The 21,839-nt window shown below is 54.6% G+C and overlaps 1 protein-coding gene across 1 annotated transcript in view; it reads left to right on the top strand.

Annotated features, from left to right (window-relative positions):
* The window catches only part of AJAP1 (adherens junctions associated protein 1), a 127,947-nt gene extending 107,309 nt beyond the window's left edge, over positions 1-20,638 (top strand). The window contains exons 3-6 of the mRNA XM_023635913.2: positions 8,132-8,219; positions 10,628-10,870; positions 12,731-12,861; positions 20,014-20,638. Of these exons, the coding sequence (XP_023491681.1) occupies positions 8,132-8,219; positions 10,628-10,870; positions 12,731-12,803 (404 nt within the window). The 3' untranslated portion in view covers positions 12,804-12,861; positions 20,014-20,638. The remainder of the gene's footprint in view (positions 1-8,131; positions 8,220-10,627; positions 10,871-12,730; positions 12,862-20,013) is intronic.
* Positions 20,639-21,839: the final 1,201 nt, after the last annotated feature.

The following is a 21,839-nucleotide window of genomic DNA, read 5'->3' as shown; positions in this document are numbered from 1 at the left end:
CAACACATGAATTTGTAGGGGGTCACAATTTGACCCAGGGCGTGGAGTTTCCCAAGCTCTCTGCCCACCACGTCCCACCCAGGTCTGAAAGGGCAGTGCTTGCCGCGGAGCAAGCTGAGCTGTGGTCGAGAGATGATGCTGAGAAGTGGAGGTAGATGGATGCTTTGGTTGGAGTCTGGATCTGGCTGCTGTGTGACCGTGTGACTGTTTCAGCCCCTAGGCTCCCTCTGCCTCCCCGCCCGTGGCTCCGTGCTCTCAAATTCAGAGGAGTCTCCAAGTGCAAAGAAAGTTTCCTTGTCCAAGGGATCTGCTCTGCAATGTGGTCAACCCAGGGATGGGACAGCTTTAGCTGAGCCTAACGTCAGGGGATATGAGTCCAAGGGCAAGTCCCTTTGGAAGGCCCAGCCAGCAGGGTTTGTATCACGATCCCCAGGTGCTCCCTGGACTGTGGCGCCACGGCCACTGACCATCCACCTATGGAGAAGGGGCCACTGTGCTCCAACAGGTTGTTCAGGGGAGACACTAAAGGCACGGGCCCCAGAGCAAGGCTTCTTGGATCTGAGTCCCCTGTTTGCTGGGTCTTAGCTGTGTGTGCAGTAAATAGTCAACCTTGCTCAAAGAAATGTCCTTGACTTCAGCTCCTGGAGGTCACCTCTAAGCCCTGGAAAGATCCTGCCTGATAAGAATGTCTTTGTTTACCTGGGGGCCTTGGACTATAGGATGTCAGCTCTACCTCTAAAGGGGCGGGAGACTAAGACCAGCCACGCAGGAGGTCGACTATGTCCACCTGATGGAGCCCCACCAAAGACTGGACACCCAGGCTCAGGGGAGCTCCTGGCTGGTGACACTTGGGCGTGTGGTCACTGTCATCACTGGGAGGAGCTGGTGCTGTGACATTCCTCCCTGGGAGAGGATGGCTACAAGCCCGCGCCTGGTCTCTCCTGAACTCTGCCCCACGTGCCTCTTCCCGTTGCTGACTTGAGTCTGTATCCTTTCCCTGTAATAAGCCGTGACTGCAGTGTAACAGCTTTCTTCAATTCTGTGGATCCTTCCAGGGAATTATTCAACCTGAGGGTGGTCTTGCACCATGTAACCTCGAGAAACCCCCTTAACCTCCCTGTGGCAACGGGGGCATCTTTGTGCCCATGTCGTGGGGTTGTGGTGAGCTGTGTGTGAACTAGTTCACTTGGAAGGACATGTGGCGCCCGCTCCCAGTAGGATGAGCATCAGTTCATGATGTGGACTGACTCTCCAACAGCCGGAATCAGGCCTGCAGGCCCCTCCCAGCCCGCCTGTGCTATCCCTGAGGAAGGGCTGAAGGGAGAGAAGGGCACATGGGGGGAAAGGACCACATTTCTCACTGTGTGGCCACATGGGGTGTGATCAAGGGACATTTCTGACTCGCTAACCACAGGCTTCCACACTGATGGTGTCCCAGTGAATCAATTCAGATGGTGTGATGTGGGCTTGTGACTCAGATGCCCAATTCTTGATGTCGTTCATGCATTTCTCCCATTAGCCTCCCATGACAACCTCAGGACCACTGACATTTTGGGCTGGATCATTCTTTCTTATGGGGTCATCCTGTGCATTGCAGGATCCTGCCAGCATCGTTGGCCCCCACCCTCAGATGCCAATAGAATCACCCCACCTTCTGTGTGACAGTCAGAAATGTCTCCACACATGGCTGGATGTCCAGGGTGAGGACCACTGCTGCCACCTGACTCTGAGGTCCTTTTGGGGTGATTCCTTGAGGACTCACTTTCACCGTGTAGTGGGGACAAAGCCGAGTCCTGTGAGACATCAGCACAGCTGTTTCCCCAGTGGTGTTCTGTGCTCTCTGAGGATGATCCTGCCCTGAGCTGGAGGGATTTCCAGTGAGAGGAGGCTTGTCTCAATGGGCCTCGCTCGAGCTCCTCCATGAGTCACCCCATGGAACGCTCTGTAGGGTCACTCAGGAAATGGCATGGCTTTGTGCCCCTGCCACCAAAGCTGGTGGCCTTATTTGTCTGTGAACATCCCAGTTTTAGAAGGTGAATTTTCCTCAACATCCTGCCCCCACCCCCAAGGTGGCCTACTGCCTCAGAACGAGCCTAAACCTCGGCGTAAACCCTGCAGCATAAACCTGCTCAGGAAGGTCGACTGGCCTCTTGCCTGTCCCAGGGGACAGTGTGAGCGTCACCACGTTCCAGAGGCTGTTTGTCAAGGGCGAACTGAGGAGTCATCGTTCTGCAGCCTTTGTGGAAAAGGAACGGTTTCTTTGCAACAGAGTCACCACTTTGAACACCCATTGTCACCTCTCACCTGTCAACCCCCTGAAGACGCACATCCTTGGATCCACTGGCCGCTGAGTCTTTGTTCCCACAGCGCAGGCGCATGGGATCCCTGCATTGTGAGATGAGCTGCTGTAAACGCGAAAACGTCGTCCCTTTGCTTCGGTGAATTCCAGGGCCGTTGTTCCTGCCTTCACCCAAGCGTCCCAGCCAGGTGTGCCACTCACCCCTCTCAAGGGCTAGAAAAGAAGGCCCTCAATGGGGTTGTTTTTGTCATGGACAACGGCCCATGTTTCGTTTAATAGGAAATTCGTCCAGACCCAGAGATGGATTACCAACTCCCACATCAATCTTCGGGGCCTGATCTTATTACAAACCACCACAAATATAACCGTAAAAGCACTATTGATTGATGCAGAGCTTGGTAATCCATCTGTCCCCATCCATTATTCCGGGTATAATTTTTCATTATCTGGATGGCAGCTGATTCCTAGCGCATTAGTATACAGTGGCAATTACCAGGAGCAGAAAGAACCCCTAAATTAGCAGGAACAATAACACCTGTCAGGAAAGGGAGGCAAGAGTCCCCGCACAGCATGCTCCGCACTCTGGGGCCTTGTCTGAATTGCAAAGAGTTTGAAGATGGATTTGATATTGACCTTGGAAGTGGAGGGGAGAAAGTTTTGTTTGTTGTTTTCCCCTTTCTTGGGGGTATGAAGTGTATGTTCCCTTAAGGTGACATCATGATCAACCCAATCACGGCCCACCTGGCAGCTAGCATAGACCCTGTTGGAGGATGGCCTTGCCCAGGGTCAGTGGGGTTTATGGGACAGATGGTCCTGCCTGCGTTACTTAGTGACCACCAGAGGTTGACCCGAGGGAACGTGATTTAAGGTGTGATTGCTGAGAGAAATTAGTAAGGATGGAGAGCGGCTGGGGAGATGTCCTCCTAAGAACGGGGCCCTTTGCATGAGGCAGGCAGCGCTGTCCATGGACCGTCACCACAGTGATTGCAGGATCTCCACGGCCTTGTCTTTTGCAAGATGCGGTTTCTTGTCAACCTTCATGGAGAAAATTGAGAGATACATGGCTGAAAGATTTCTGAGCGTCACTGGAAGGAGCAAATGGGTAAAATTCTCCCTGAGATTCAGTTTCCAAAAAGCAAGAATCCTTTCTGATTGAGCTCTTAAGGGGGACCGTCACACGAAGTGATCTGTCCTCGCGTCGACTTCACGTGAACAAACCCAGTGGGGCGAAGCTGCCCGCTGCTGGGTTTTATGGCCCAACTTGATAAGATAGTAGCTGTGTCTGTCTTTGAAATCACCTTGTCAGCGGCCAGTGAAAATCTCGAAAGACGGTAAACCTTTGAAGATGGAGTGTGAAGGTTCTAGCGTTCAGAACCAAAGGATTGTGGTCTGAGTCCCAGCTTTAACTAGCCATTCGAAATGATGCATTCTTTTATTTAATTTGTAAGCCCAGCCACCTTCAATTATTCACCCAAATCAGGTGTCCTCAAACTGTAGCCCATGAGCCAAATCTGACCTCTGTCTGTTTATATAAATAAAGATTTATTAGAACACAGCCATTTGTTTGCATACTGTCCGTGGCTGCTCTTGCGCTATCACGGCAGCGTTGAGAAACGGTGACAGAGACCGTGCTCCCCTCAAAACCTAAAATATTTACTATATGGACCTTTAGGGCAAGCTTTGCCTGCCCAGGATCCATGCGAAGACTTAAGGGTCTTACACAGGTGGGGAAATGACTCCTGGCATTTGGGGAGGACTAGATGCCAGGACAGAAATGCTGCGCAACTTCTTGCGTCTTGTTCTGCTCTCTTCTTAGTAGCTGACCCCTTGAGGACAGGAAATGGTGAAGCATCCTTATGGATTTTCCATCTTCCAACCTGCTTCCTACAAACATCGTTCTTACCACCTGTCAGAAGCGTGGGGCCTGTGGGGTCCACTGGTAGCCATTGATTCCTTACACTGGAGCCCAGCGGCCCATCAAGAGCCACAGGCCAGGCGGCGAAGCACAAGGCCAGTTGCTTTGCAAGCCAAGTATGTGAGGAGTAGTGAGCTGTTACCTCTAACCAATTTTATTGCCAGGAAGTGGCCACAGATGTGTTCGATTTGGACTTAGATATTTGGTTTTCACCAGGACCCCAGAGCAGAGAATTGCCCTTGACCCTGGCTCTGCCGAATGACTATGGGAAAATCATTTTACTCCTTTGAGTATCAGGCAGGTGCGAAACTGCAGATGGGCGATGTGTTAAATTGATCACGTGTGTGAAGACTTAGCAAGGTGCCTGGGGTAGAGAAGTCTTTCCAGAAAGCGTAGTCGTTATACTATTGTATTTCTGCCCAGATGATCTTAGTTGGTTATGAACCCACATACCGTTTCCTCCAATTGTTGATTTGGCAAGTCCTACAGAGAAACTCACGCAGAAGGCAGGAGAAGGGCCTCCAACACAGGGCAAACATTGGGGTTATGTTGTTCCCTTTCTGCCTCTTCCCTGGTTTTTATTCTCTGCTTTTCAGATGTAGACTCAGTGAGTCCCACAGCTGCTGTTGTAAGGCGCTGTGTCAGGCCGTGCATGGCAGGGAGGGGTGGCTATAAGGATGATGGAGGTTTGCCTTTTCTTAAGGGGCTCAGAGACTCCTGAGGACCTCGGGCAAAGGTGTGGGCTTCTATTCTTCCAGTCGTAGGTGAGGGCTCCCTGGAGCTGCTGTTTCCCCCTCAGGGCCTCAGTTTCTTTGATCCATCAGAAGAAGAGAGTCAGTGCTTTCCTGTCCTCACCCGCAGGGGGAATGGGAGGGAATGAGCCATCTGAGCCACAGCTGGTCACGGACTCTTCCCTCCCAAGGGGTTTGGCCGCCGCACATGTTCACCCCACAGAAGAATCCCCTTAGTAAGAAGAGGAAAGGTCAAAGCTTGGACCTCCTCTGGCCCTGCCGAGGCCGGGGAATGGACGAGAGTGCTCTGCTGTTGCAGGGGGTCGCTCAGTGCCTCTAGCTGGGCATGGCCCCGTAGGTGAACAGGTCCCCACACTCCTGTTGGCTCACTCCCACTCACTGTGCTCTTTGACATTACCCACCCCTCAGCTGTTGAATTCTCCTGACCCAGAAGACGGCAGATTTAGCACAAGAAACCAAGGTTTATTTCTTGCCGTGGAGATTGGGGTGTGACCTGCCTAGAGAGGGCTGAGGGGCTTTGGGCATGGGCCCGCGGCGCTCCCCGAGGGCTCTGTCCCTGAGGAGGTGGTGGGGCTCAGGCACCCGCCTCCATGATTTAGAAGCTTGTTCTCCCCCAGGAACACAGAGGGGAGAGGGGCCAGCCTCTGCCTCAGAAGTAGTGAGGCTGGCAGGTCAAAGCCAAAACTTAGACGAATAAAGTCCGAGCTTGGAATCGTACAACACTACTGCTCTTAGGATGGCCTTGGAGCCCACAGGTCTTGCTGACCCAAGGAGTTTACATAAACCTGCCCAGAGTTCTCACTTCCGTTAATGATGACAAAAGGCAGTATCTGCCTTTGAGAGTTGTTGGCAGGAGTAAATGGGATAATACACACCTGACGATTGCTACCACTTGTTGAGCATGCTATGATTATCTTCATCACTATCATCGTCATCACCATCCTCATCACCATCAGCATCATCGTCACCATCATCACCATCATCAGCATCACCATCATCATCATCATCGTCATCACCACCATCACCATCACCATCGTCACCAGCATCCTTCTCATCAAAGGAAGCACAGACACAGGATGGAGAGTGAGGGGAGACTGAGCAGCCATCCTCCCTGGTTGTTCATTAAACTAGACATCCTTTTCAACCTCCCTCTGCCAACAAAGTCTGAGTTGGGTCTCTGGGAAGCTGGTGAATAAACAGGGATTACTGAGGCTGGTGGGCCCTCCATTGTTGGTGAGATTGAGGGTGGCCCCTGTGGCATAGCTAGCTTTCAGCGCCATTGGCAAGCTGATTTGGCAGTCCTAGAGAAGAAGGAAAGCTGGCCTAGAAGTTTCTAGCAGATGCCGCCAATTGGGCACAACTGAATAGCAAACCATTGGCCAGAACCAGCAGTGAGTGCTGCCCCTTTAAAACATGGCACCAGAGCAGCTGTTTGCTGAGGGTGGCACCACAGCTGAATTGGTCAAAACTGTCACTACCTGGCACTCAGCAGGTGCTCAATAAATGGTTCTGGAATCAAAGGATGGAAGAGTGAATGAAGGGAGGCCCACGACGTCCGTGTACGCGCCCCAGTTCTCCTGGTGGTGCTCATCCTGTGGGCTCAGGATGAGATTCCCTCGTGAGAACGAGAAACAGCTCGGAAGAGAGGTGAACAGGAAGGGAAAGCTTGCTTTCTGGCCTCACCAACTTTGCATCGTTTGTTAGAATTCCCCCCACGAGGCTCCTCGTCAGTAGAGAGGTAACATCTGTTTGCGAGACTGTGTCCTTGGGAGGCCGCCAGAAAACGCTTCCCGTCTGAAGCCCTCCACAGGGGAACACGTGCGGCGTGCTCTCGCCCCAGGACCCCTCAGGTGTGATGGGTGGGTCTCTGCAAATGGGCATCAGGATGGGGAGCCAGGCGTGGAGGGGGACCGGTGCTCCAGCGGGGATCGGCACTTCTGTGGGGTGAGGCGCAGCCCCTCACAGCCTCCATTGCCCGGCCCTTTGGGTGTGGCTCTCGCTGACAGCAGGAAGGCTGGGCCAGATCTCTGGACCTTCCCAATGGTCCTAACTGACCAGTGGAGTCCGCCGGCAGGGGCCCTTAGAGTCCGTGTCCCGGGAAAGATGTGGCAGATGTCTCGTCAGGAGGAACATGGGGGGCTGGAGGTGGGAGCTGCTGCCAGCCTGCCTTTCCTCCCCACCCTGTGTCTGTGGCTGCTGGGAGGTGGTGCAGGGGGCGGGGGGCAGAGGGAGAGTACGGGAGAGAGTTCCTGTCCCCGGCTGCCCATGTGTGGGGTTCACAGACAGCTCAGCTGGGGGGCTCTGGCTGCCCTGTTTCTGGAGTGGCTGGTCCTTCTGTCCCTGTCCTATTGTTTCTGCTGCCTCTGTACCACCACCACGTGCACGCACACAGAGCAAGGACAGGGCGGCGAGGCCAGACCGCCGATGCTCCTCTGAGCCTTCAGGAAGCATCAGCCACTGGACCTGGAACTTTTATTCCCTGGAACCTCATCAGGCAGTGAACTTCTTACAGAAAACTCTGGAAAGAGAGGCTGTTTCCCAGTGATCCAAGTGCCTGCGTCTGCAAGGCTGTCAGCACATGTGTCCCGCTCCCTCATCTTTCCAAGAAGTCCGGGGCCATCCTGGCTCCTCCTGGGTCCAGCCAAACCCGGCTCCCACTCGCAAACCAGCTGCGCTGGTGCTTAGAATGGAGGAGCAGGCTTACCCAGGGTGCGAGGAGAGAAAGATGGGGTGACCGGCACTGGGGACGCCTCAGCCAGAGCTTACCTGTGCCAGGTGAGGGGCTCGTGCAGAAAGGACACAGCCTCCCACGGGGTCATGGCTCGCGGAGTGAGAGAGGCTGGGCTGGGGCCTCCCTTCTGAGACTGCGGGTGAGAGCAGCCCCGGTGCCCACAGCCCCTGCCAGGATGTGATGTGGGGCAGGAGAGACCCGAGAGCCTGTCCTGGTCCCAGGCAGCCACCCCACACGGCCCCTTGCCGGGGCGGCTGCAGACTGCAAGTGACAGGACCTGGCGCGTGCACGTCCAGGTTGACAGGAACACGTGTCTCGTCCCCTCGGTCCATCTTCCCGTGTGGTCCGTGCCCCCGCCTGCCCATCCCGTGCCTGGGCTCCTTCATCTCACGGCCCTGGTTTCACAGCTCCCCTCTCCCTTTCTCTGTTCCCAGGTTTGGCTGTCCATCAGATTATCACCATCACCGTCTCCCTCATCATGGTCATAGCTGCCCTGATTACAACTCTTGTCTTAAAAAACTGGTAAGGATCCTCGGCTCCTCTGGCCTGGAAATGGGGGGCTGTGGGCATCCGTGGGGAAGCGTGCACAGAAGGATCAAACCCAACCTGGCCGCTCACAGCCCAGGGAAGGGTTTTTCCATTTGGGCCAGGGACTCCAGCGGCCCCTTCTGCCGTGGCACAGCCCACCCACCTAGGCCCTGGGGCAGCTTGGCCACCACGGGCGCCAGGCTCCCTGACAACTGCCCTGGGGTGTAGCCCCCACTGGGGCTTTCCCTGCAGAACTCGAGCGAGCCCGGGCTTCCTGACACTTCCTCAGGCAGCAGGTTCCTGTCTCCAAAGCCTGTCTCTGGATCCAGGCGCGACCTTTGGGCATCGCCCATCCGGTGCACGACTCTTTTTCTGTGTTTCATACCAGCCGCCTGGACTGGTCCATGCCCGCCCCTTGCTGTCCCAGGCTGTCCCCGCGGCCGGTGCTCGGCCAGCCTCCTTGTATCCATCGTCCCTCTCGCGGCCGCTCTGTGTTTGCCGAACTAGGTTACTGCTTTGCTCCAGGCGGCCTGTCTTTGCCTATTTCCTCCTGAAAATTGGCCTACTTTGAGGTTGGGCTTGCTGGGTGTACACACCTGCTCACCCCTGGGAAGCTCGGGGAGCTGCGGGGTGACCTGCTGCTCACACGCCACAGAGGCCCCGTCTGCGGGCAGCCACTCCTCCAGCAGACGTGGCTCCTTTCATCAGAGCTTGAGCTCCCTCATGGAGCAATAGACCCAAAGGATGCCCTGCTGCCTGCAGGTGTGACAGAAATCAGACAGGGCCGATGGGTGTCGGGGGTGGCAAAACCCCAAAGAGACCTCCCACCAAACTGGCAAGGCCTGGAGCTGCCACCTGATGGCCAGCAAGCCTGAGACCCAGGGCATTTTCTGCGACAGATGACGAGGACGAGACTCAGTTCACAGGGGGCCACTTAGGCAGGAGCTGGCCAGCTGGAGGAGCACTCCAGAGCTCTGGACCGTGTGGACACATGGCAGGACAATCCCATCGAGCATCTTCTTCTTCGTCTTCTTCTTCTTTTGGTGAGGAAGATTGGCCCTGAGCTAACATGTGTGCCAATCTTCCTCTACTTTGTATAGCATGGCTTGATGAGTGGTGTGTAGGTCTGTGCCTGGGATCCAAACCCGAGAACCCCAGGCCGCCGAAACAGAGCACAGACCTAACCACTACACCGCCGGGCTGACCCCTCGTCGAGCATCTTGATGAAGGAAAAGCCCCCTCTCCCAAGGAGACAGCGGACTTTGTGACCCACCATGGAAAGCGGGCCAGCTTCCCCGTGGTTTTCCCACACATTTGGGTTTACAGCCCCTCGAGGGAGACAGTGCAGAGGGTGGATGAGTGGGTTCCATGACCTTGGGGATCCCCTGACTTTTTCATTCATTCACCCTCATTTATGGGGTGGGGCTTCCACACCAGCAGTCGGGATTCCTCTCATTGGGAAGACAAGGCAGAGGCATGTCCACGACTTATGGGGACACAGGCTCAGGCCCCTCCACCCCTTGCAGCACCCTCATTCTGCATCGGCTCTGAGCACAGAGTTGGGGAGAGGAGAAGGGGACCAGGTGCCCAGTGCCCTGATAAGGTTCCCTGGGCTCCCCAAATTTCCTCCCAGCTGTCACCCTCTGTGGGGATGGGTCTCCCGCCCGTCCCTGTGAACTTGCCAGAAGTGACATCCAGGGTGGGGAGGGCTCATTGATTGTCTGCTCCATCAAATCCCTTGGCTGAGAAGGGTGGGATTCCCATGTGTGTCCTTGGGGACGTCTGGAAGCCTTCGTGGTCCAGAGGAATGGGACATGGAAGCAGGTGTCCATGGGACACTTGGGATGGTTCTCTCCATAGACCAGACTGGAGGGGAAGGACAGACAATCCCACGTCGTTTCCAACTTGTGGGCAGGGGAGGGGCTGAGCACACGGGCTCTCAACTTCCCAACTCTCCCCAAAGATAGTGAAGTAGTCTGCTCCAAAATGAACAGTCGGGCCACCCCAGCTTGTACTCAAGGGCTTCCCCATGAGCACCAGCAGCGTTGATCCCATCAAGGTGTTCCTGGGGAAACCGAGTCAGCATCACTGTCCAGCTGACCTTCTTTGGCCAGACAAGGCCTCAGCTCTGGGGTAACACAGCTCAACTGCTCACTTCATAATCCTCCTTGCAATAATGACAACATTTAAAGTTTAAATCTTATTTAAAAAAAAGAGCTGATTGCTTGATTGGGGTTGATCTTTCTGAAGAGGCTGGGAATTACCATTTAATATTAAATGATGTATAATTAATGCCTGGAGACGAAGGTTCCACCGTTTAGCGCTGGAGTCATGTTCCCGGGCGGGCTTCAGCATCTGCCCGCCCCCACCCCCCACCCCACCCCGACTTGTGTGTCTTCCAGCTGTGCCCAAAGCGGGAACACTCGTAGGAACAGCCACCAGCGGAAAATCAACCAGCAGGAGGAAAGCTGCCAGAACCTGACGGACTTCACCCCCGCCCGGGTGCCCAGCAGCCTGGACATCTTCACGGCCTATAACGAGACCCTGCAGTGCTCGCACGAGTGTGTCCGGGCGTCCGTGCCTGTGTACACCGACGAGACGCTGCACCCAACGGGGGAGTACAAATCCACGTTTAACGGGAACCGGTAAGCTCATGCTTGGGCCAGCCCCGGCCGCTGCAAACCGCTGGTGGCACCGCATTGTCACGGGGGCTGTTGATCCATGTGAGGCATCCTTCCCATCTCTTTAAGGGCCTGAGCAAGTGCAGGAAGGCAATTTGGTGAAACGAGGGGCAGGGTAGACATGCACAGGTGTTTCTCCCCCCAGAGAGAGAAGGCTGCGGCAGCCAGCGTTCGCTTGGATAGTGGACACAAACGCGTTCCCCAGCACTCAGTGCCACCTGGCGAGACCGGCGTCATGGTGCAGCCAGCTCTGCTGTACTGGGCCTCCTAAATATCAACAAACCCTGATGGATGGCTCCCCGGTCAGCATCTCTGAACCCCATCAATAAAATGTCAGCAGCAAATCTAGCAAAACTATCAAATACCAACCAGACTCCTGGTTATTAAATGCTCTTTTTTATTAATCATGTGTAATCTCTCAGAGAAGCCATGGCCCTAAGACCATCCCTGGGAATATTGAAGAAACCCTTGAGTCAGCTTCTGAAGGTTTATCCGGAATTAGATTAAAACATCAATAAGCTATTTTTTTAAGTGAGCATGCATTCATGCATCATTTTGTAAAGTAAAAAAAAAAAAATTCTCCAACAACTTAAAAAGCTTAGGAAGAAATGAGTAGGAACCAGGCTGCCTTGAAGGGCCGTCTGTCAGCAGCAGGACCCACAGCCGGGGACACTGCCTGGGGTGCCCAGAAGGGTCCCCGGAACCATGGTCGAGGGGGCGCAGGGTCACCGGCTCGCTGGCCCCTGGTTTACTCGCTCATCAGGGGAGGCAGAGCCCTGGGAGCGAGGGCCGCCTGTAGCCACAGTGCCCGCGCTTAACGTGTCCGTCCTGCCCACGAGAAGAGCGAATGCTCCTTCAATTACTTCTAGCCACTCCTATTCTCCCATCTCCACGCTGGACGCTGCCGTCTTCTCTGTCTGAGAGGCTCCCTTCCCGGAGGAGGAGAATGGACAGCAGAAACCTCAGAACCATCCTTCTAAACAAACTACTTTCCTTTCACTCAGCAGCATTTGGGGAGCACATTGGTTGCATCCCAGCCTTCCAGAAGGCCGAGTTCACAGAGAATTGGCAAAAGGATTTTCAAACCATTCCACTGAACGTGTGTGTCGGTTTGGGTGTGAATCCTGGCGAACCAGGGCTTCAGCCTTGGGGGCTGTGGAGGGGTCATTGTTCCTCTCTGTCCCACTCTCCGCCCCTGTGTCCTGGGTGGCATGAGAGCCCTGTCCACGTGCAGGACGGGCACGGCTGGCGCTCCTCCGCCCTGGCTCGGAACATCGGGCGGAACCGGTTCTTGCTTGTTGGCGGAAGGTACTGCCCTGTTGGCTCCCCCTGGCCTTGGGAAATGGAAGCTTAGTCTCAAAGGTGACAAAATACAGGGCAGCCGTTTCAGGGCTCAGGCCCTGCCTCTAAGTGAGAACGTGGGTGGAACTCCTGCTCTCTCAGGCAGAGACACGGGGCTTTGTGCTTGTCCCACGAATTCAAAAACTAAAATCTGGAGATGCCACCATGTACTGGAGCACCAGCCTTCCTGCCTTGGCGCCAGACTCCTCCTGTGCACGGATCCCTCAGGCTGCGTCCTCCAAGGCCTCCGGGGGAGGGGGAGGGAAGTGAGCATGGCCGGCCACAGGGAGGCAGAGGGGCCCTTCCTGCCACAGGCCAGTGGGTCCAAGCCGGGCATGGACTTCCTGGGTTCTTTTCTGCTCAAAAGCCAGTTTTCTGCTGCAGCCTGACTCGGCCTGCCCGGCCGCGTGACGCCAGCACGTGCGGTGCGGGCCCGGCCGCGTGACGCCAGCACGTGCGGGCCTGTTTTTCTTCTTGCTGCAGACCCTCTTCTTCTGATCGGCATCTTATTCCTGTGGCCTTTGTGTCTGAGAAATGGTTTGAGATCTCCTGCTGACTGGCCGAAGTCTTTTTTACCTCCTGGGGCAGGGCAGACGCCATGTGTCTATTTTATGGTACGTATCTCTCTTTTTGGACATGGTTGGTCTTTCCCTCTGCCTCACCTTCCCCACCCGTGTCCACTGTGGGGTAACCAGGAGCCCTTCTCACTGTGGCGGGTGGCATTCCACCGGCGTTTCCCCACTTGGAGGGCTGGGCTTGTGGTCTCTCTGCTGCACCTGTTAGACGTGCCCCAGGTCCCGGGAGGGGAGTAACAGACGCCCACGAGCCCGACTCGGCACCAGGGCTGATGCTGTCAGCGCTGGCCCATCCTCGAGGAAGGGCGGGTGTGGCCTGTGGGGTAGGGAGGATCAGTTCCTGAAAGAGCTGCCATCACAGCTCTCATTTCCCTCAACGCGAAGAGATGGCTCAGCGGCCAAGTGGGCCGGCGTCACACCGCCGCCACGTGCCTGCACATCGAAGGAAGGGCGCCAGGCAGAATTAAAACACAATTTTGAAACATAAAAATAGGAGATAAGAAGGAAAATGATAAAGAAAGGAAGTGAAGACTTGAGACATCTACTAATTTGAAGCCAGGGACCGGTACGAAGGCAGGATGAATTTTCCACGCTCTGCTGGATAGGAACATTTGGTTTGCTTTCAATGATATTAACTTTAATGCTGACATTAAATTGCTTTCTTCTCCAAACGCCCGGCTGCTGGGGGGAGCATTTCGCCCCCGTGGCTGCACGTTCTGTGTGCACAGTCAGTAGATGCCACCCAGGGTTCTGTCTTTGTTTTACTTTTCAGTGCTAGGTTTTCTGAGGGTTCGCATTTTGCTCATCCACAGAGAGCGTCTTTTTTCCCCCAGATATTCCTTTTCAACGTGACGTCAGATCTCTTCCATGAGATGGGAACCCAACTTCTAGGTTGGGATATTGATATTTGAAAGTATTTTTCCTTAGTTTGCTCACCTTCTGAAATGGGGAACTGAATGGACAAGGCCGCCTTCAGAGTGGAGTGGGGGCCCGGGCAGGCAGGCAGCACACGGGACCTCTGAGGACTCAGCCCGTGCCGTTGAGCTGGGGGCCAACTGCCCTCAGAAGTAGGAATGAAGCGGTCAGTTCCTAATTCCATCCATTACTGCCCACCCTGAAGCCAAAATGATCTGCTTAGCATGATGTTCAGCCAAAGAACAAAGAGACGTAATTAGATTAGGATGGAAAGCAAGCCCCCCAAAAGGTCTTTGCTGAGACTGTGCAGGCGAGGCGGGCGAGAGGCAGTCTGTCCTCAACCATTCAAGGCCAGATGCGCTGGGCATGGCCCATCCTTCAAAAGCTTCTGCCTTTGTCTGCCTCGATGTGACTCACCTCATTAAGGCCACGGGTGGAGCTCGCTTCTGAGTTCCAACCAACCAGGCTAGCAACGGGGAGCTTGCTTATTAGCAGTGGAGTTCCTGCCTGTCTGGTGAAGCCTCTGCAGGGCTGGGCCAGGTGGTTGCCAGCATCTTCGTTAGGATTTCAAAAATGCATAAAAGCGTAAAACATTGACCTGGGAGATGCTGGCCCTGCGTATCAAAGTGCTCCACCCCTTCGTCCAGGAGCTGGGGGCCCACAGGCCTGGAGGCAGCCACACTTCCTGCTCCAGGCAGACCCGCTGGGGGGGACGGTCCCCTAATGTGGGCATTCAGACGGCAGCTCATTGGAGCACTGTGTACATCTACGAGCTCCTGCAGTTCTCCCACAAATCCCGTCTTACGTAGGGGGAAACAGAGGCACAGGGTGGTTAAGTGGCTTGCCTGAGGTCAGTCAGGTTGTAAGCGGCGGGGCCGGATCCCCCAAGCCTCCTGGCTCTGCCCACCCATCAGAGGGCAAGCACCCCTTGGGGACCCTCTGCAATGCCTCTGTGCCCCGTTCACCGCCAGCCCGGCCCCGCGTGGGAAGAGAGTTGGGTGGTGGGAGGTGAAGTTGGTCTTTCCAACTAAATTGACGTCCCCGGGACAGTCAGCCTGATTCTGCGGGGCAAGGAGCCGTGCAGCTGAGTGGTCAGCTCCTGAGCTCCCAAAAGCCTGGCCCAACGGCCTCGTCATCCACATGGGAACGGGGATCTCCAGCCCTGACTTTAAAAAAATCAAAGTGGGAAAACAGTGCTGTTTTTACTCCTCTGCTCCAGAAAACCTGCTCATCTCATTAGTCGAGTTCTCTCCTGGCAACACGGGGCACCAAAGGAGTCCCAGAAAGAGCGTTGATGGGCTCTCCCCGTGTGCCACCCCCAGGGACGGATGCGCCATGTGGGCACCCCTGGATGGGCCTTGGGAGGGCCACGTTCTTCTCAAGCTGCCCGGCCCCCACTTCCTAACGCCGCCTGAGGAGCTTTCTCAGGACCACTGCCATTCACAGAAGGAGATGCCTCTGTGTCCAAGGAGCCTGATCCCCTCACTGTGGGTCGCACGGAGGCCGTTTCAGAGGTGAGAAGAGCCGAGGGGACTGACTCCGGCCTGGCCGCACTCAGCCGCCATGCCTGCAGCCACAGAGCGAGGACCCCCTCCAGCCGTCTATTGTTCCTACAGACGGGGACCAGGAGGGCCGTGCAAGCAGCCCTGAGCGTCCTTGAAAAGTGCTTAAAGATTCCTCGCTGCGTGTCTGAAAGACTGTTTCTCACTCGCTGGGAGGAAAGCATTTGGATTCTAAGAATCCCTGATTTTTGCAATTAATGTCTGGACATGAGCATTGAGCGGAGAATGGCCCAGAAGATCACGCAGATTGACTAGGTACTTATTGTCCCTTAAATAAATAGCAATTAATACTAAATCATTTAATTAAGAGTTAAGAGCCGGTGGAGATATTTATCTCGTGTGGAGCTGGTAAGCCTCTCTGCTGCATTTTTAATGATGACAGAGCAGTTTGAGACCACGCCGTCTTGTCTGCCCACGCCATCCCACATGCACGTCTGGGGCCCGACCGGGGCCAAGTTGGCTCCCTGGCAGGCCGGTTGTCAGCAACGCCCGGACGTGTGGACGCCGGCGCCCGGGCCTGGGCGGACGGTCACTGTCTCCCTAGATTCAGTCTCTGCGACAGATTCCAGCCCCCTCCTGCCTCCTTCAGACCTCCAAGGAGGGGCTCGCTTGCTCTGGATGAGACAGAAGCAGCTGCCCTTCCCCCGGCGTGGCAGGGAAAGAGCCTTGGACACAGGATGCGCCTGCCATTGGCTCTGGGCTAATTTCCTGTCATTTTTCATGTAACAAGTAAACTTCAGAAAACCTCATTAGTGTTCAGATCTTCCCATTTGCCAAGGCCACTTCATTCCGAAGGGAGCCTGAAAAGTAATAAAAGCTCTTGCATCTGAAGCAAGAGAGAAATAAATCATGTGTTATTATTATTTGCAAAAACACACTGAAGACGTAAGTAATAAAAAACAAGAACCACACCTGAGCCTTCCCACTTTGTTCTAAAAAATACATTAACAGAAGATCCAGCTTTTGAAATGCAAAGGAACACTCTTTTCCAAAGCAACATCCAGACCCTTCTGGAAACCATTCTCTCTAAGCCGAGAACCAGCACCAAGGAAAACTTTGGGGGGAAGCGGCCCTTTTGGGATGTGGGGGAATTGACTAGCAGGCACAGCGCTCCAGGCAGCTCTCGCTGTAGTCTGTCTGTTCTCTTTGTTTTGCAAAAGCAGACGCTGATCATTAAGCCCAAGGCCTGCTGTGTGTCTGGAGCCGGGAGGGGGCCGGGCGAGCTGAGAAGCCCCTTCTGGGCAGCAGAGGGCGCTAGTTTCCCCAAAGTCAGGGTTTATCCCAGATCCCGATGTCTCAGATCCCTCGCTGGCACAAGGCTTCCCCTGTTGGTCGGGGACGTCCTTGCTCGTGTCCTTCTCCAGCCAAGACGTGGAGGACTCACCTTGTCAGTCTTTCCCAACTGGCCTGGGACACGCGTCCCTCTTTGGCCCCTCGCCAGGTCAGTGCCCAGCCGAGAGGCTCACGTGCTGAGCCTCTGAAACAGAAAAGCACCAGCTCCCCTGCACCTTGGGCTGAGTGCAAGCAGCAGAGTTTTGGCAGGAACGGGGGGCAGGCCTGGAAGTTGCCCTTGGGGGCCTCAGACCCTCCTCCTGGCCTGACGGGCTGACACTGCCCTTGCAGGAGCCCCTTGCAGGGGACCCATCCACCTCTGCAGGAAGCCAGCCCTGTTCTTAGCTTGGCAATTCAAGGCGCAGGGTTGGAGCCATCTCCCTGGTTGTCTGTGTCATCCCGAGACACTGGGTAGAGACAGATGCCCGTCGGTTTGAAAGAGGCTCCACCCCGAGGTGGCCTGACTGTCGATTCTCCATGCGGCTCTCCCTTGAGTGTCCACCTGCAGGCAGCCGTGCAGGCCGTCCCAGGCGTCAGTGTCAGGGGCCGAGGACAAGGCTACTTCCACGCGGACGCCTCTTCTCTCAGCTTCATCCAGCGGTGATTTCCCTCTTGGGGCCAAGTCGGAGCTGGAACCCGGGCAAACCAAAGGTCGACCTGGCAGGCACCCCCTGACCCCTGGGGTGGCACGTGACACACACACGCCCAGATAAACACCAGCACAGCTCATCCTCTGCCCGAGAAGCCACAGAACCGGATGTTGCAATAGACAGAAACGGAATAGAGAACACGTTAGGAAGAGAGGGGCGTCCACAAAGGCCTCCCCAGGGAGGTGACCATCAGCAGCACCTTGAAGGAGCTGAGGTCTGAGACTTGCCATTGGAGGCTGGGGTGCCACCTGGAAAGTAGAGAAGAAGAGGAAGAGAGAGGGATGAGGGGAACGGGAGACGGGACCGGGTCGGGAAGGGTCCGAGGAGCCGAGTCAGAAGCACTGAAGACGTTGAAGTAGGAACGTGGTGGGACAAGGTCTATTTTGGAAAACCCCCGGGAGAGGCCTGCCCGAGGGAAGGAGCAGAAGCCGGCCTCCCACCTTGATCGGTCTAGTTAAGGTCAGAATAAGGGACCAGAAAGTAGCCACTGGCAAGGAAACCTTCTGCAGGAAACCTTCCTTGTCAGGGCGGGCAGCCAACGACCGGTGGTCCAACCCTGGACCCATCTGAGAGTGAGGGGACGACTGATGGCAGCTTAAACCAGAGGCTGTCCCAGGCTGCCAGAACTGGGTGGATAGTCACTGGGCCAAGCTTTTAGTGTCCCCATACCTTTTTAATATATTTTTTTAATTTTTAAAATTGTGGTGAAAGAGACATAACATAAAGTTTACTCTTTTACCCGTTTTTAAGTGTACAGGTCAGTGGCATCGAGTACATTCACCTTGTTGTGCAACCATCACCCCTATGCATCTCCAGAACTGCTGCCTCTTCCCAAACTGAAACTCTGTCGCCCTTAAACTCTCACTCCCCGCCCCGGCCCCAGCCCCTGGACCCTCATTCTACTCTCAGTCTCTGAATTTGACTCCTCCAGAGACCTCATAGAAGTGGGATCATACGGTATTTGTCTCTGCATTTTTTAACTTTCAAAACATCAGAATGAAGGTAGACGTGCAAGACGGACACTTCTCTCATTTTAATTCCTTCACTTTGTTAGCCCCCCGCCCCCAATTCTAGAAAGCGCAGGGGGTAGGCGGAGACGGGATGCAGCTGGAGGAAAGCTACCCTGAGTAGTCCAGCACCCATCTGATGAGGTGACACCCTTGCTCACAGCAGAGTGGGCGACCCCACGGGAGATGAGTAGATGCTCTATTTAGGCCTCCTGGAGTTGCCCAAACAGGTGGCATTTGAAGGTAGAAGGCAAGTGGGTAAGGTGATGAGCGGGGCCCTGCCTCTGTTGTCCAGACCAGGAGGGGTCCTAGAGAGGGAGCAGGCACACCCCCTCCACTCCAGGGGGAATAGACCTGCATGTACTAAGGCTCTTGGAGAGGACAACAAAGACGGTGCTGAGCAGGTGCCATCCTGAAGCCCGCAGAAGGGCCCCCCACCTGTGTGCCCCTCAGTCCCGGCGGGAATCACCCAGCTGGCTTATTTCACTCAGCCGAAAGAACCCCATACCCTGGTCTGTTGATAAGAACAGGGTAATGGGCCCGGGGCTGGCATGTCATCAGTCACCTGGAGAGCTTGTAGAAGCCCATATTCACAGGCCCCGCCCAGAGGACGTGATTCTGGGTCTCCAGAGTGGGGCCCAGGAATCTGTATTTCTGAACTGCTCCGAAGATGACTGGGATGGGGCCAGTCAGGCTGCCGTGTCTGGGAACTGCTGTGAACGGGTCAGAGCTCCAGCTGAGTGCTTCCCACCTTCACTGTGGCATCATTGGGTCCCTGACCCACTTTCTAATTTGTATTGGCTGCATAGATGAGGGTGCAGTGGCAATCCCCTTTATGCTGTTTGAGCGTCCTACTTTCCTGTAGTTGCAGGGTGCTGGTGGGAGCTCTGAGCGACAGCAGAGAGAAACAATGCCCCCTCCTTGTAACAGGGATGCAGCTTCAAGCGAAAGTGCCCCTGGGCTTGGCTATGATGCATTCCAACTCACCTGGCCGTGCCCAGGCCGGCTGTGGCTCTCTGACTCTCTGGGGGATGCTGACTTCTGGGGTCTATCACTGAGGCAGGAAGACTTTGGGGCTCCCACTTTCTGAGGCAGGCACCCAGGCTGGGTGAGAGCCACCCCCTTCTTTGCAGCCAGCAGACCTGGCCTGCATGCACGTGTGATTCATGGTCTTTCTCTCTTCAGCAAGATCACCTCTTAGGGAGATGCGGGAGGTGGTTTTCTGATGAAATCCATTCATCTTTCTGGAGTCCCGGCCTCAGTGATATGACAAGGGGTTGACATGGACCCCACTGCTGCCTGCAGTCGAGGAACGCAGCCACAGCGTTGCCGCCCTCGGTGGGGGGAGCTGGAAGGGGAGCGAGCATGCGCTGGATGCATTCAGTCATTGGCAGGCTGGGGGTACAGTGGCCCCTCGTGACTTAACGGCAGGGTGGTCCCATCCCCTCTCGGGAAGCCCCCACCCACTTCTGGTGCAGGCAGCTGAAACAACTCCTCCACTGATGGCGGTGGTAAGCACGAGGGCTGGGCCGCTTCACGCCCCCGGGATTCCTCGCGTGCGTACCGGGTCCTGGTGGCTGGGTCTAGTCGGCATCCTTCGTGTTCTGAGGACACTTCGGTGTCCGCTGGCCGGGAAGCAGAGCGAGTGGCTCAGAGAGGCTGCATAGACTCACCCCACCCTGGGTCCACTGCCACTTAATCTCTTCTTGTTTTCTTTCCACACAGGATTCCGTTGGTGAACCTGTAAAAAAATAAAATAAAAAAATAAAAACACAAAACCTAAAACTAAACTATCTAAGGGGAGGGTCCCCGCACCTACCACTTCTGTTTGCCGGTGGGGAACTGACAGAGCAGGACGCTATAGGCCAAATATATTTTTATAAAAATGCTCACGCCTATGGGGCACTGCCTTCTCCCAAGTTTTCTTTGGAGAACAGAACCAAGAAATGCAAGAACGGACCTGGAGACGGAGAGGAGAGGAGACCAAGCGAAAGGACAGAAGGAAGCACCTGCAGCCTGGGGTTTGTCCTCCGACTCTGAACCTGTGCCAATAATACCATTATGTGCCATGTACTGACCGAAAGACTTGGTGACAGCTGAAGCCAAGCGAACCACGCGTAGAAACTCACAGAAAACAGGGGTGGGAATCTCTTCCGATAGAGTCTCTATTTCTGGTTAATATATATATATAAATATATAAATACACACAGACACACACACACACACTTTTTTTGTACTGTAGCAATTTTTGAAGATCTTCAATGTTCCTTTTTAAAAAAATCTGTTGTCGGTTACAAAATCTGATTTATTTAACATGCTTAGTACGAACAGAATAAACTGGTGTTTTCTACTTTGGCAGTTCACACACCACACATGCACACATACCCGCACACACAGACACATACACGCATAGATATGCATATATTGGAAATGCAGTTCCACGAGTGAGCATATTCTTTCCGGTAACCTGGTATCCCATTGCCATCCATCCTGGGGAACAGCCTCAACCCATGCAAAGAGACCCTTAAATGACATGTCCTGTGTCTGCTAGGTACTTGGTGAGTGGCGACAGATGGGCGATTTATTACTTGGTCCAGAATTAAGAATGCCATGGTTTTGTATACATACCTATATATATATATATACACACACATATATATACACACACACATAAATATGATCTTTTTCACTTAATTGTTTAAAGAAGCTGTCTAACAGCCATGCGCACATTTACGTAGCTGGCTGCTTACATAGGGGCCCGAGCCTCAGATTGGGTGGGTGGTGGATTCTTGGCCATCTTTGTGTTATACAAGCATAGACCGAATTAAAGAAATTTTCCAGCTTCAAAAATTAAAGAAATATATCCTTATAATGTGTGTGTGTATGTCAGAGCAGAACTCAGAAATTTACGAGGGCCTGAGTTTATTTGAAAATGAGACAAAATTCCATGTGCAAAGGACCCACCTGCTCCCACGTGAGCCATGCCTTAGCATGATCTGCGTTTCTTTCCCACACCTTGGTGGACAGAGGTTGCCCGCTCTTTCTTGAGCCGGAGAGTGACTTTGAATCTTGGGGGAGACTGTAGCAAAGATGCTGTCTCTTGTCGGCTCCCATTGGGCGACGTTTGTGTTTTGACATCAAGAATCCTACTTGGGAACTTTCCATTGGAAATTTGGGCTCCAGACCAGAGCCCCCTTACAGAGAATCCCAACCACACACACTTCCTTAGAAGCACTGCCATGTTCAGGCGAGGTGACTGCCTCACAAGCCCCACGCACGCAGGCGCCCTGGTGCCCCATCAAGCTGTCAGTAGAGGGTGCTGTAAGGGATGAGAGGGTTCACCGGAGGCCCTCACGCTTCCCCATTGGAGAGCAGGGTGTGTCCTCCTCATGTGGACCCCAGATCAGGTTCGCATGGCCTGTCTCCTATCAATGGCCCACCTGCGACTTTGGTGTCATCAGTAGGGTATGTGAGCCGGTCTGGTGGAATGCCTGCAGACCAGGTTCAAAGGTTAAAGATCAGGCGAACAGCTAACCTTGCGCCCACTTAAC

This window comes from Equus caballus, chromosome 2 (genome assembly GCF_041296265.1).
Source record: "Equus caballus isolate H_3958 breed thoroughbred chromosome 2, TB-T2T, whole genome shotgun sequence".
In the NCBI taxonomy this organism is placed as follows: domain Eukaryota; kingdom Metazoa; phylum Chordata; class Mammalia; order Perissodactyla; family Equidae; genus Equus; species Equus caballus.
This window is presented reverse-complemented; position numbering and strand designations above follow the sequence as displayed.